The sequence below is a fragment of the Ranitomeya imitator genome, chromosome 10, assembly GCF_032444005.1.
Source record: "Ranitomeya imitator isolate aRanImi1 chromosome 10, aRanImi1.pri, whole genome shotgun sequence".
Lineage (NCBI taxonomy): Eukaryota > Metazoa > Chordata > Amphibia > Anura > Dendrobatidae > Ranitomeya > Ranitomeya imitator.
This window is the reverse complement of record NC_091291.1, coordinates 102,848,197-102,864,056: the sequence shown is the minus strand read 5'-3', so window position 1 is coordinate 102,864,056 and position 15,860 is coordinate 102,848,197. Positions and strand designations below refer to the sequence as shown.

Below are 15,860 nucleotides of genomic sequence, written 5' to 3'. Positions count from 1 at the left end.
CAGTTTGTTTATATATTCCCTGGAATAGATACTGATTTAGCATAGTAGAAGGAATTTGGTTTTAGACTTGTTGGCTCTTTTTTCTCTTTTTTTTGTATTGCACTTGGTCACTTTGGTTGGCAGATTTTGCACATCACATTGTGTGGCACATATATATATAGTATTTGGTTTTTTATATAGATTTTTAGCCAATAATCTAATTCTAATTATTCCTCTCCGATATAATAAGTTATTTAGTTGGCAGATTTTGCACATCACATTGTGTGGCATATATATAGTATTTGGTTTTTTTTTATATATAGACTTTTAGCCAATAATCTAATTCTTCCTCTCCGATATAACAAATTATTTACAACGACCGCTCTATTTTAACACATTTGGTGAGGAATACATATATACATATATTTATATAGATAACCATATGTTAAAACGGATTTAGTGCCTTTTCACATTTTTTCTGGTTGCACTTGTCACTTTATTTACTATATTCACACAGTTGTGTAGACAATCATACATTCCCTCCCTTTCTCCCCATATATATTATCACATAAAATACTGTGCCTATTCCTTTCTATCATATTTTTTTACATATATTTTTCTTTATTAAACTTCTGGTGCAGCTATAAAATATTTATTTCTAGAGACGTATATTTTTACCCTGTTGGTGGTTCTAGTACTATAAAGAGATACATATATAGTCTTTTTTTCTCATATATATATATATATAATCTGTCAGTGTACGCATTTTATTAATTGTTTTATATTTTTTATGTAATTTTTGCTTGTATAATTGATTGATTAAATTTTCTTATTGATATGTAATCATAGGCACCCTAGTAATAAAGCCATATATTTTTCATATTTACAGTACCATGTAAACCTATGGAAAACAATCCGCAGTGCATATGCTGCAAAAAAAAAAAACACACGGAAACGTAGCGTTGTTTATTCCGCAGCATGTCAATTCTTTGTGCGGATTCCGCAGAGGTTTACACCTGCTGCTCAATAGGAATCCGCAGGTGTAAAACCGCAGGTGGAATCCGCACAAAAAAAAAGTGGTAATTCAGCAGTGTGGATTACCTGCGGATTTACCATAATCAGTCTGGAAAAATCTGCAGCGTAATCCACAGCGTGTGCACATAGCCTGAATGAATAACCACAATAGAGTATATACTTTAATCCAATTTATTGTCAGAAGATGGGTATCCATTAGCCATGCAATTCAGAGCAATTATGGCTACTGTACATAATTTTAAAACCCATTGTTTTCCCCCTTTTTATTTATTCTTTGTCCTATTATATTATATCCGTTGTATAAAATGTCCCACTGCCCCCCAAAAAAATCAGTGCCATACTTTGGCAGAAATGTAAATGTTATTATCATTGAATATTTTCAGCCAAGTCCCATTGTGCTTGAGAAAGAAGGCCTAAGTGCTCCAAAATGCCTTGCCATTGGGGACCCACCTTCTAGTGATACAGTAAATTGGATTAGTTTACACCACTGGATATTCCTTCTATTTTCATCCAGGAACGTGTGCACCCTTTGACGTCCATCATCCTCTTGGAATAGTGTCCTGCGTCTCTTATCTTAGTGGCTACAAAGCTTCCCCCTCTCTTAATAAAAAAAAAAACAAATAAATGTGTTCCCATGTTTATTATGGCTAATACAAAATTAATCCAGATCTTAAAATTTAATCTTCATCCTCTTCCTCCTCCTCATCCTGGTTGATCTGGAAGTATCTTAACTCATAGCTTTCCTTACTGTTGGCAACCACACGGAGCCAATCACGCAGACTGTTCTTCTTCAGGTATTTCTTGGTCAGGTATTTCAAGTACCTAATAAAGAAAAAAGAAAGAAAGAAAAAGATCACAGATCAGACACTCCAGGATGGTCAAATAATTTTTTTTCACCTTTTTAAAGGAATCGCCAACAAATTAAATATAGAATAAAAGAGCTCTTCTAAAACGCAACTCTCAGTCTCCGAGTATATCCAAGTGTGACAGGAGTCAGAGATGAGAGAAGGCATAGAATGTCTGCTACCATTCTATTTCTCTGCAGCACTACCAGAGGCGAAATGAAGTACTGCACATTGTGCAATGAAATCAATGTGGACACCGTGGGTCCTCCAGCGCAGGAGACATTCATTGCGGCATCTTTCTGCTCTGGATATTAGAGGCGAAAACATAGAAAGGGAGTAAGAAGCCCTGGTATAGACAACACTTCTCACAGCTGAGGGTTTGCTACAATAGAATCTCATCCGGGGAATAACCTCATCCAAAGTCCGCAATGCTGCCCTCTTGCCTGTCATCTACAATGTATCAGCGCAGGTAAATCGTTTCATCCTGCAGTCCAGACTGAATTCAACCACAGCAAACCCTCCTTCTTGAAAATATTCAAGTCAATCATTTCACATCATTTTCCAAAATAAGAGAAAAAAGTACAAAAACGTTTTCTGCTTTTTTTGGTTGCAAAAATGATAGGCGTCATCTTGTGCTCTCCAGCAGTTACAAATCTACAAGGGTCATGGTTTCCTAAAAGACATAGGGGGCCATTCATTAATAAGTTGCAATATTCTTGCAGAATTTGGCAGTTGTGCAAAAATATTGAGACCTTTTGCATTTACATGCACAGTGTTGGCCAGCTATGCCAATATAGGCGTAGCATTCGCTGGACGGGGTGCAGTCACACCGCCAGTCACTTACTCCAGAACTGTGTGCCAGCGCCTGGTGGTCGGAGCACACTGGTTAACAGATGTGTCTAATTCAATGAATGAATCAGGTCCCTGTACTCTAGCCAGTTCTCCATTAAGATTGGAGTGCGCTACACCAGTGTTAAAGGGGTTGTCCATAGCTGAGGTTGAAGTCTTGAGGTCACACTTTAATTGCAGACTTTCGAATCCTCACAGCACATGCACGATGAAGATTAGCCTATGCCGGGCGGTTGTGTATATGATTTACCTACTTCCAGCCACATTCTGACTAGACTTTCTCAATACACGTCTAGTCGTCATTTGACTGCATGTATACAAATTCTCATATTAGAGGTCACCTGACCGCATGGCACCGGAAAATCCTGCGCTGTGAGGATTCGAAAGTCTGCAATTAAAGACTGAACTCAGACTTTAACCTCAACCCTGGACAACCCTTTTAGCTGGATATATTTTTTTTTTTTAACAATCATACAGCCAAAGCTTACACTAGTTTGTATGAAAATAAGCTGCTGTCTCCCGTTCTATATGTGTCAAAACCGGATGTGAAGAACCACAGAAATCCAATGAGAATGAAAATCAAGCCTTGCTCCTCACACCACTCACCTCTTGGAAAACGGTACTTCTGAAGTTACGGTGATCTTGCTTTTGCTTCTCTCGATGGAGACAACGCCACCGCCCAGGTTGCCAACCTTCCCGTTCACTTTGATACGGTCGTGCAAAAACTGCTCCTGTAATGTAAAGTTGTAGAATTGGGATCTTGTCAGCAAAGTAGGATCTCTACTACAATGTTTTATTTGTTCACACTGCTGACAAGAGAATATCTCAACTACTTCTCCTGGTACGGACAAGAATTCCAACCCTCCAAGAGCATCCCTTCCCTATTTACTATGCAAAATGACGGTACAACAATTCCTCTGGATACTATGGAACGGCATCAGAAAGGGCAACAAGCGATGGGTTATAAGGCAGCCAGATGAGGGGCTGTCCATATAAGAACATCAATGACTTGAGTACGCAGGGAGACGCCGAGGGACAGAAGGCCAAAGGGAGCTTCTTTTATGAAATCCTTTTTTGTACATAGGACATATGAATAATACCTGTTCCCATAAGTCACTTGCTTTAATCCATTCCCGACATTTGAACTATAGAATGTCATGGTTTGGAAGTGCTTCCCGACAGATGAGGTATATATACTCATCATAATAAAAAAAAAATAAAAAAAAAAAAAAAAAAATCACATTTATTTGGTAATGGTATTGCGTGTCCGGAACAACCCTGTCCTTCAAAACTGTCCCGCTAGTTAACCCCCTTCAGTGAACACCGTAAAAAAAAAAAAAATGCTTTCTCATAATATCAAACAAAAAAAAAAATGAAATAAAAACGCGATCAAATGACTGTAAATAAATAAATATGGCATCTCTGAAAACATCTTGTCCCACAGAAAACAAGCCGCCACACAGATCCATCAGCAAAAAAAAGTTATAGCTTTCAGAATACAGCGATGCAAAAATAATTCTTTTTTCTATAAAATAGTTTATATTCTGTAAAAGCGCCAAAACATTAAAAAAAACAAAAAACAATATAAATGTGGCATCACTGTAATCGTACTGACCCGAAGAATAAAGCTGCCTTATCAATTTTACCACACGCGGAATGGCATAAAATAGAAAAAAAACAAAAATTTTGAATTGCTGTTTTTTGTTAATTCTGCCTCCCAAAAATCAGAATAGAAAGCGATCAAAAAAATGTAATTTGCCTAAAGAAAATGGAACCAATAAAAACATAAATGCAAAAAACAAGCCCTGACATGGCTCAGCCGAAATATGGAAAAAAATGATAGCAATGAGTTTTTGCACTAAAAAAGGGTCTTTTAGTGTTTGCCAGCAGCCAAACATAAAAAAATGACATAAATCTGGTATTGCTGTGATCGTACCAACCCGAAGAATAAAGTTTCCTATTCACTTAAAACGCACGAGGTATGGCGTAAAAAAATAAATAAAACCAATTCTTAACCTGCTGTTGATTTGTTCATTCTGCCTCCCAAAGATCACAGTAATGCTCGGAACACATTAATCCTGCGCCGAGAGCTTACACCAGGGTTTCTGTGTAAATCTCTGAAATACGCAATTCAGAAACAACCCCCGGTGGAAGATTCCCTATAATGAGGCAGATGGAGGCACTGTGAACGCCGCCTGGCTTATGATCTGGTAGTGTCCATCTTTTTAGGCTTGCATAAAAGTGCGGTCTGCCATAGTTTTGTGAACTTCTGAAAAGGACACCACTGGAGGCCAGACAGAGTCTAGAGTAACTCTCCTGCCTCATTATAGTGAATGAATCCCTCGTGGGTTTCACCCGAATCACGTCACTTGGAGATTTAGCTGGAAACCCCAATATAAGTGCTCAGCGTAGAGCACAGGATAAATGTGATCCCAAACATTATGCAAAATCTTCCCAATAAAAGCTTCAACTAAACGTATTAAAAAATGCAAGTGGCCACTCAGGTCTGTCACCTGTCAATGGACAGGGGGCTTCCACATTACTGGTAGTACCAAGGCTTTGGTAAGTGCTGTGGCTCTTCACCCCCCAAAAGAAATTCAGCAAATTTTGCGTTCCCAAATCCAAGTGCCTCACTTCCCTTCTGAGCCCCACAGTGTAACTAAACCATTTTTATTGTCCACATGTTTTACATTTCTGTAGATACGAGAGCCCGTCTAATTTACAGGTGCATGTTTCCAGAAGCACAGGCTGGGCATAACATACTGGTCAATGTGAAGGAAGATTTGAAATTTACACTCCACAACATCCACTTCTGCTTGTTTCTGGAAAACACCCATTGAGTCAAAATAGTCACTACACCTGTTGATAAACCCTCAAAGGGGTAGATTTCCCAAAATGCGGTCACTTGAGGGGAGATTATGGAGTCCGCAAACTATTCTAGGAAAATCTGCACCCTAGGTGGAAAATTGTGCTCCCTCCCAAGTCTTGCCATGTGGCTAAGCCGTACTATACAGCCACATATGTGGTATTTCTACATTCAGCAGTAATTGTGTGACAAATTTTGGTGCCATTTTTACCCATTTCGCAGTGTGAAAACGTAAAATCTGGGGCCAAAACAAAATTTTGGTTGTAAAAAATGTACTGGTAATTATTGTTTTCTTCACTGCCCAATTGTATATAATACTGTGACACACCTGTGGTGTCAATATGATCACTGCACCCCCTGGGCAAATTAATTGAGAGGTGTAGTTTGTAAAATAAAATCACTTATTTGAGGGGGGGGGGGGGCATTCTGCTGTTCTGGCACCTCAGGGGCTCTGCCAATGTGACATGGCACCCTCAAACCATTCCAGCAAAATTTAAACTCCAGTAAGGCGCTTCTTCCCTTCCGAGCGTCAAAAGTTGTTTTCGACCACATATGAGGTATCTGTGTACTGAGCAGTAATAGCACAACAAATTTTTGGGGTCCACTGTCTCCTGCTATCCTTGTGAAAATGAAAAAATTGTGGGGTAAAAAAAAAAAAAAAAAATTGTGGAAATTTCTTTTTTTCATTTTCACAGATCAACATAAAATTCTGTGAAGCACCTGGGGGTTCAAGGTGCTCACCACACATCTAGATAAATTCATTGAGGAGTCTACTTTCCAAAATGGGGTCACTTGTGGGGGGTTTCCACTGCTTAGACACATCGGGGCTCTCCAAGCGCGACATGATTTCCGCAGACCATTCCATTAAAGTCTGAGTTCCAAAACACCACTCCTTCCTTTCTAAGCCCTGCCGTGCACTCAAACAGTAGTTTTTCCCCATTTAAGGGCATCTGCATACTCTGGATAAATTGTACAAGTTATTTTGGAGTCCATTTTCTCCAGATTTGGGGTTTATAACGTACAGGTGTGAAAATATAAAAATCACAAAGATGTTTTTACATCCTTGTGATTTTCATATTTTCACACCTGTACGTTATAAACTTTTGTGAGGCACCTGGGTGTTCAAGGTGCTCACCACACAAGTTCCTAGAAGGGTCTAGTTTCCAAAATGGGGTCACTTTTGGGCGGGGGGGGGGGGGGGGAGGAGGGTTTCCACTGTTCAGGCATATCAAGGGCTCATCCAATGTGAAAAGGCATTGTTCGGCAAATTGTGAATTCAAAAAGTCAAGTGGCGCTCCTTCCCTTCTGACCCCAACAAGTACATATGGGGTATTGGCATGCTCAGGAGAACCTGCACAACTAATTTAGGGGCCCATTTCTCCTGTAACCCTTGTGAAAACAAAATTTGGATCTAAAACTGCATTTTTGTGAAAAAAAGTAATGTGTTCATTTTTTTCCTTCCATGTTGCTTCACAAATTTTACCACCATCGTGAAGTACAATATGTCATGAAAAAACACAATCTCAATCAGACGGATCTGTTCCAGAGTTATTACCACAAAGTGACACTGGTCAGAAATGTAACATTTGGCCTTGACTTGAAGGTGAAAATAGGCTGGGAAGTGTGGGAAAGTAAAAAAAAAATTATTATTTTTTTTTAAATCCACGTGGAACATCCCTAAACGGCATGCAAGTAGAGTTTCACAAAACCTTACACGCTTGCTGCAGAAAAAAACACTCAAAATATGAGTACAAGGGAAGTGAAGGTATTTTAATATTAAATTACTATTTAGTATGATAAAATAAAGGTATGGTCATAATGGCGCTTTTATACCAATTTAATAGATATTTGTAATGAAGAAATCTGCATCCTGGTTCTTGTTTAATTCACCCTAGAAGTTTTAGTACAATATCCTCTTCATGAATCGGGGCAGATCTTTGGGTAGGGCTTTTGGTTCTCCCGTGGCCCCTCTGCATTTGTACGAGCCTATTTTTAAATTTGCTGTAGTGCCGCCCTTTAGCACATTCATCTCGAGTGGTCTTTAGCAAAATGGCATCGGGTGGCGGAACATGCACAGATTGACATCCACATGTCATAAACAGCATGGTGCCGACGCATAATCAGATTGAGATCGCAACTCGTCAATGAGCAGAGACCTGAATCTGCGCATACACCGCCCCGGAGCCATTTTGCTCAAGTCATTCGGATGTCAATGTGCACAACCGGCACCATTTTGCTGAAGACCACTTGGAGATGAATAGGCGCAAGTGCCGCCAGCATCAAGGGTAGCGCAAACTTTAAAATAGGAGGTTTGTACAAATGCAGAAGGGACGCGGTAGAGCCAAAAACCTTACTTTAGTTCCCACCCCGATGAACGAAGACGATATTGCACCAAAACTTGTAACGTGAATTAAACAAGGATGCAAGTTCTCACAAGGGGAATTAAACTGTGCTACTTATACAGTAAAGTGAATTAGGCAGCTCATCAGTTCAGGACTGGCCAGCAGCTCGTCAGTTTTGCTCCCAGCAACTGAAGCTCAGAGCCTATTAAAATGAATAGATCAGGTACGGTACCCAGGATCGGCCACTAAATCTATGTGCTGTTCCAGCTCGTTACATAGTCTGTATCTTCCTGCCACCTCTTTAGTGCCGTCTTTTCTATACTTTTTGGGGGAGTTAAATCCCATTAAAAAAAATAAAGCAGCCCAACATCCGCTCTCCCTAAATTTACACTTACAAAGTTAGCAGCATCCATGATTCCATCTTCCACAGGATGTGTGCAGTCCAAGGTGAACTTCAGCAGCTGCTTCTTTTTCTTGCTGCCCTTTGTTGCAGGCTTTTTCTAGAAAAACCAAGAATCACCAGTAGTAATGAGATACTGGACATAAACAAATACAATCTCATTAACATATATAAAAACCTCGCATGTTCTGGAAATATTACCAGTTTCACCTGCAGATGTGTTTTTGCCGATTTTCACCTGGATTTGACCCCTTTGAATGTAGTGGAGTGAAATCAATGCCCATATCTGCTGGTTACACATGCAGAATCAGAGTGGGTTTTCCCACTGAGCATGGACCTGGCCTAAGACTGACCACGACGGGTCGGAGACCCTTGGCCTCCAACCCTTGGCCTCCAGAGCGGGTCGGAGACCCTTGGCCTCCAGAGCGGGTCGGAGACCCTTGGCCTCCAGAGCGGGTCGGAGACCCTTGGCCTCCAGAGCGGGTCGGAGACCCTTGGCCTCCAGAGCGGGTCGGAGACCCTTGGCCTCCAGAGCGGGTCGGAGACCCTTGGCCTACAGAACGGGTCGGAGACCCTTGGCCTACAGAGCGGGTCGGAGACCCTTGGCCTACAGAGCGGGTCGGAGACCCGTGGTCTCCAGAGCGGGTCGGAGACCCGTGGTCTCCACAGATCATGTATATGACAGATCATGTATATGACAGATCAGCAGTTTCTTTCTACCAGTTCTGTAGATTAGAACCAGCCATATAACAACATTGTCATCCAGATGGATATTTTACAGTATAATGTAACCACCACCTTATAATTGGTTTTACAGACTATAATGCAGTTTGTGATCCGGCCACAACTCCCCCAGCACATATTAGCTGCCTGCTGTGCACTGACTACAGCTGGATGATATGTTACAGCCCTCTGCCTGGTTTACATGCTGGAGAGATATCCGTGTATGCCATAGGCTTCCACTCATCCAACGTAGGACAAAAGTCTTTCCGGCCTCCATCACTGCTTTTTGACACTGTATAGAAAGGCTGTTTGATGCAGAGACCTCCCTTAGTACCCTGCAAAGTAAACATTTATCTATGAGCAAAATATTTCACGGTATCATGTGTGTCAATCTTCCATCTGCGCTAAACCCCTGCTCCGACAGAACGTTTACCAAGATTTGAACACAGCTGTACCCAAAGATGAACTACAGCACCGAGCATACCGGATATTGCAAAACACCCGATGTACAGCGACCATTTATAACCCAGTCTAGACGTGAGCTGCATACAGGCTGCTGACAGTGACCCTGGATATACTCCTGCAGATCACCACCCTGGAGCGCTGTCTATTATTGTGTCTATTAGTATACTACAGGTCACAATTCACGATCCTGGAGTCCCGTACGTTATATATAATACTAAACCATTTATTCTCCCGGGGCCCTGTATACTATACATCACCCCTTACTCTCCCGAGACACCGTATAGTATATATCAGCCCTTATTCTCCTGGACCCCTATCTACTATATAATTGTCTAAGGGTCACTTCCATCTGTCTGTCTGTCTCAGATATTCATTGGTCGCGGCCTGTCTATCATGGAAATCCAAGTTGCTGATTGGTCGTGGCTGTTTTGCCGCGACCAATCAGCGACGGGCACAGTCCAGCGGCAACATGGCCGCTCCATACTCCCTGCATTCAGCGCTCACACAGGGTTAATGGCAGCGTTACCGGACCGCATTATGCCGCGGTGTAACGCACTCTGTTAACGCTGCTATTAACCCTGTGTGACCAACTTTTTACTATTGATGCTGCCTATGCAGCCTCAATAGTAAAAAGATCTAATGTTAAAAGTAATTAAAAAAAGAAAAAATCGTTATATACTCACCCTCCGTCGGCCCCTCGGATCCACAACAGGCCTTTCCCGCTTGCGACGCTCCGGTAACCAGTCCATGCTGCGGTCTCGCGAGATGATGACGTAGCGGTCTCGTGAGACCGCTACATCATCATCTCGCGAGACCGCAATGCACTCTTCAGACAGGAGCACGCGAGGACTCAGTGTCGGTAACCGCTTCGCTTGGACCGGGGGCTCTGGAAGGTGAGTATAGAACTATTTTTTATTTTAATTCTTTTTTTTTTTTTTTTAACAGGGATATGATGCCCACATGGCAACATACTACGTGGGCTGGGCATCATACTACCTGGGCTGGGCATCATACTACGTGGGCTGGGCAACATACTACGTGGGCTGGGCAACATACTACGTGGGCTGGGCAACATACTACGTGGGCTGGGCATCATACTACCTGGGCTGGGCATCATACTACGTGGGCTGGGCAACATACTACGTGGGCTGGGCAACATACTACGTGGGCTGGGCAACATACTACGTGGGCTGGGCAACATACTACGTGGGCTGGGCAACATACTCCGTGGGCTGGGCAACATACTCCGTGGGCTGGGCAACATACTCCGTGGGCTGGGCAACATACTACGTGGGCTGGGCAACATACTACGTGGGCTGGGCAACATACTACGTGGGCTGGGCAACATACTACGTGGGCTGGGCAACATACTACGTGGGCTGGGCAACATACTACGTGGACATGCATATTCTAGAATACCCTATGCGTTAGAATCGGGCCACCATCTAGTACTATATAAAAGCCCTTATTCTCCTGGGATCCCCTATACCATATAATCAGCCCATACTCTCCCGGGACCCCCCTATACTATGTATCAGCCCTTAATCTCCCGATATCCCCAAAGCTATATATCACTCCTTACTCTCCCAAGACCCCCTACACTATTTCACCCCTTACTCTCCCAGACTTCACGAACTAGATATCAGCCATTACTCTCTGGGACCCCCTATACTAGATAGCAGCCATTAATCTCTGGGACCCCCTATACTAGATAGCAGCCATTAATCTCTGGGACCCCCTATACTAGATAGCAGCCATTAATCTCTGGGACCCCCTATACTACATATCAGCCATTAATCTCTGGGACCCCCTATATTTCAGCACTTACTCTCCCGGGACCCCCAAAGCTATATATCACCCCTATACTGTATATTACCTCTCTCCCAGGACCCCTAAAGCAACATATCACCCCTTATTCTCAGAGACCCCCATATCTATATATATAATTGTCTAAGGGTTTTTCTGTCTGTCTGTCTGTCTGTCTGTCCTGGAAATCCCAGCTCTCTGATTGGTCGAGGCCGCCAGGCCTCGACCAATCAGCAACGGGCACAATGACGATGATGTCATAATGGTTGCCATGGCGACGATGATGTCATAAAGGTCGCCTCGACCAATCAGCGACGGGCACAATCTGCTGCGAATTCTGGAATCATCATTGTCCATATACTACTGGGACATGCATATTCTAGAATACCCGATGCGTTAGACCCGCCAGGCCTCGACCAATCAGCAACGGGCACAGCGACGATGATGTCATAAAGGACGTAGAAATCCCACGTTTCTGATTCAGCGACGGGCACAGTATCGACGTAGATGTCATAATGGTTGCCATGGCGACGATGATGTCATAAAGGTTGCCTCGACCAATCAGCGACGGGCATAGTCTGCTGCGAATTCTGGAATCATCTTTGTCCATATACTACTGGGACATGCATATTCTAGAATTCCCGATGCGTTAGAATCGGGCCACAATCTAGTACTATATATTACCCCTTACTCTCCCGGACCCCCATATACTATGCATCACCCCTTACTCTCCTGGACCCTGTATACTATATATTACCCCTGTTTCAGGCCGGTTTCACGTTTGCGTATCTGTGTGCAGCGTTTGATCCGCATGCATCTTGCGTACCTATCTTTAACATTGTGTACACAGGGACATGCGTTTGCATCAGTTCGCATGAGTCGTTTCACGGTGTGTGGCGGGGTTCGGCAAATAATAAAAATTACCACCTTTATTTATATAGTGCCAACATATTCCACAGCGCTTTACAGTTTCAAACACAAAAGTCAGGCGAACGCAACATGTTGCATTTTTTGAGGCATCAATTATGCGCAGTCAACCGCATGCGGATGATTGCAGATGGAGTAAAAACAGCGCATTACTGTCTATGGGAACGCATTCGATGCGCTTGCGTACTTCGGACTGCACATGTTTAGAGACACGCCCTCATGTAAATATCAAACGCATGTGCATAAACGCAAACAAAAAGGCATGCGCAAAAACAACGCAAACAAACAGCGTTATTTTGGCGTCATGCGCATGCTGATGCAGATAAAAACCGCTGCGTAAACATGCGTTTGTGCATGCAGATTATACGCTGCGCACAGAAACGCTAATTTGAACCTAGCCTCAGACCCTTCTATACTATATCACTCCTTACTCTCCCGAGACCCCCTATACGATGTATCACCATTTACTCTCCCATGGTCCCCCTATACTATGTATCACAACTTACTATCCCGAGACCCCTCTATACTATGCATCACCACTTACTATCCCAAGACCCCCCTATACTATGCATCACCCCTTACTATCCTGAGACCCCCCATACTACGCATCACCACTCACTCTCCCAAAACCCCCCTATACTATGCATCACCCCTTACTAACCTGAGACCCCTCTATACTATGCATCACCACTTACTATCCCAAGACCCCCCTATACTATGCATCACCCCTTACTATCCTGAGACCCCCCCATACTACGCATCACCACTCACTCTCCCAAAAAACCCCTATACTATGCATCACCCCTTACTAACCTGAGACCCCCCTATACTATGCATCACCACTTACTATCCCAAGACCCCCCTATACTATGCATCACCCCTTACTAACCCGAGACCCCCCTATACTATGCATCACCACTTACTATCCCAAGACCCCCTATACTATGCATCACCCCTTACTAACCTGAGACCCCCCTATACTATGCATCACCACTTACTATCCCAAGACCCCCCTATACTATGCATCACCACTTACTATCCTGAGACCCCTCTACACTATGCATCACCGCTTATTATCCCGAGCCCCCTCTAAACTACGCATCACCCCTTACTATCCCAAGACCTCCCTATACTATGCATCACCCCTTACTATCCTGAGACCTCCCTATACTATGCATCACCCCTTACTATCCTGAGACCTCCCTATACTATGCATCACCCCTTACTATCCGGAGACCCCGCATACTATCCTGAAACCTCGCTACACTATGCATCACTCCTTACTATCCCAAGACACCCTTATTCTATGCATCACCCCTTACTATCCGGAGACCCCCTATACTATGCATCACTCCTTACTATCCGGAGACCTCCCAATACTATGCATCACCCCTTACTATCCTGAAACCTCGCTATACTATGCATCACCCCTTATTATCCCAAGACCCCCCTATACTATGCATCACTCCTTACTATCCGGAGACCCCCCTATACTATGCATCACCCCTTACTATCCGGAGACCTCCCTATACTATGCATCACCCCTTACTATTCCGAGACCCCCCTATACTATGCATCACCCCTTACTATCCGGAGACCTCCCTATACTATGCATCACCCCTTACTATTCCGAGACCCCCCTATACTATGCATCACTCCTTACTATCCTGAGACCCCCCTATACTATGCATCACCCCTTACTATCCCGAGACCCCCCTATACTATGCATCACCCCTTACTATCCGGAGACCCCCCTATACTATGCATCACCCCTTACTATCCGGAGACCCCCCTATACTATGCATCACCCCTTACTATCCCGAGACCCCCCTATACTATGCATCACCCCTTACTATCCGGAGACCTCCCTATACTATGCATCACCCCTTACTATCCGGAGACCCCCCCTATACTATGCATCACCCCTTACTATCCGGAGACCCCCCTATACTATGCATCACCCCTTACTATTCCGAGACCCCCTATACTATGCATCACTCCTTACTATCCGGAGACCTCCCTATACTATGCATCACTCCTTACTATCCCGAGACCCCCCTATACTATGCATCACCCCTTACTATCCGGAGACCCCCCTATACTATGCATCACCCCTTACTATCCGGAGACCCCCCTATACTATGCATCACCCCTTACTATCCCGAGACCCCCCTATACTATGCATCACCCCTTACTATCCGGAGACCTCCCTATACTATGCATCACCCCTTACTATCCCGAGACCCCCCTATACTATGCATCACCCCTTACTATCCGGAGACCTCCCTATACTATGCATCACCCCTTACTATCCCGAGACCCCCCTATACTATGCATCACCCCTTACTATCCGGAGACCTCCCTATACTATGCATCACCCCTTACTATCCCGAGACCCCCCTATACTATGCATCACCCCTTACTATCCCGAGACCCCCCTATACTATGCATCACCCCTTACTATCCGGAGACCCCCCCTATACTATGCATCACCCCTTACTATCCGGAGACCCCCCTATACTATGCATCACCCCTTACTATTCCGAGACCCCCTATACTATGCATCACTCCTTACTATCCGGAGACCTCCCTATACTATGCATCACTCCTTACTATCCTGAGACCCCCCTATACTATGCATCACCCCTTACTATCCGGAGACCTCCCTATACTATGCATCACCCCTTACTATCCCGAGACCCCCCTATACTATGCATCACCCCTTACTATCCGGAGACCCCCCTATACTATGCATCACCCCTAACTATCCTGAGACCCCCCATACTATGCATCGCCCCTGACTCTCCCATGGCCCCCCATACTATCACCCTCACTCTCCTGCACTCCCCTCGCTCTGCACATTATAGCTTGCGGTGCAGATTACAGGCCTGTAACGCTCTGTACACGGAGAACATGGCGGTGCTGGCAGGAGCGGTGCTGCAGGCCGGGTGGAGCGGAGGCCCAGGCCTGGTTTCCCGCAGCACCACCTCTTCCTGGCAGCCGCTCCTGGTCCATGCGCTGCCGGTCCCCGCCACCTCCCAGCACCCGGCACAGGCCGCGGCTCCCCATGCTGCACACGCCGCCGTCACAACCCCAGACCGACCGGAGCCTTAATCCCGGGAACGTCACCCTAACACCGGGAGAGCAGCGTGGAGCCGCAGAGCCGTCACCGGCGGCAGGAAGACCCCATATACCGCACACAACGTGAGGAGCTCGATACTGACCACAGGAGCCATGGCGACCTCAGCAGGCTGAAAGGAAGAGGAAGCCTCCGCGCATGCGCTATGTAGGAGGCCTCTTAGCAGCCGATCGCCGAGTGAATCGATGAGCTCCACGGCGCATGTGCGAATCCCATCAATGTTGTGTCGTTGGATTCACTACATGTAATGTCATCAATGTCCAAAGGTTGAGAGAGAATGGTCTCATGTAAGAAGAATGTCATAGATTATCATATAAGTATGAATAACACATATAATGGATTTACATTACAGACACTGTGTGCATACATTACTTATACTGTACTTCACTACAGAGCTGCACTCACTATTCTGCTGGTGCAGTCACTGTGTACATACATTACATTACTGATCCTGAGTTACATCCTGTATTATACCCCAGAGCTG

The 15,860-nt window shown here is 44.4% G+C and overlaps 1 protein-coding gene across 1 annotated transcript; it reads right to left on the bottom strand.

The window, feature by feature from the left end:
- Positions 1 to 1,639: 1,639 nt before the first annotated feature.
- RPL22 (ribosomal protein L22) lies at positions 1,640 to 15,562 on the bottom strand. The gene is made up of 4 exons (XM_069742811.1): positions 15,462 to 15,562; positions 8,312 to 8,416; positions 3,315 to 3,439; positions 1,640 to 1,836 (listed from the first exon to the last, which is right to left on the bottom strand). The coding sequence occupies exons 1-4, from the start codon at positions 15,471 to 15,473 to the stop codon at positions 1,692 to 1,694; spliced, it is 387 nt and encodes a 128-aa protein (XP_069598912.1). The 5' UTR covers positions 15,474 to 15,562; the 3' UTR covers positions 1,640 to 1,691.
- Between the last annotated feature and the right edge of the window lie 298 nt (positions 15,563 to 15,860).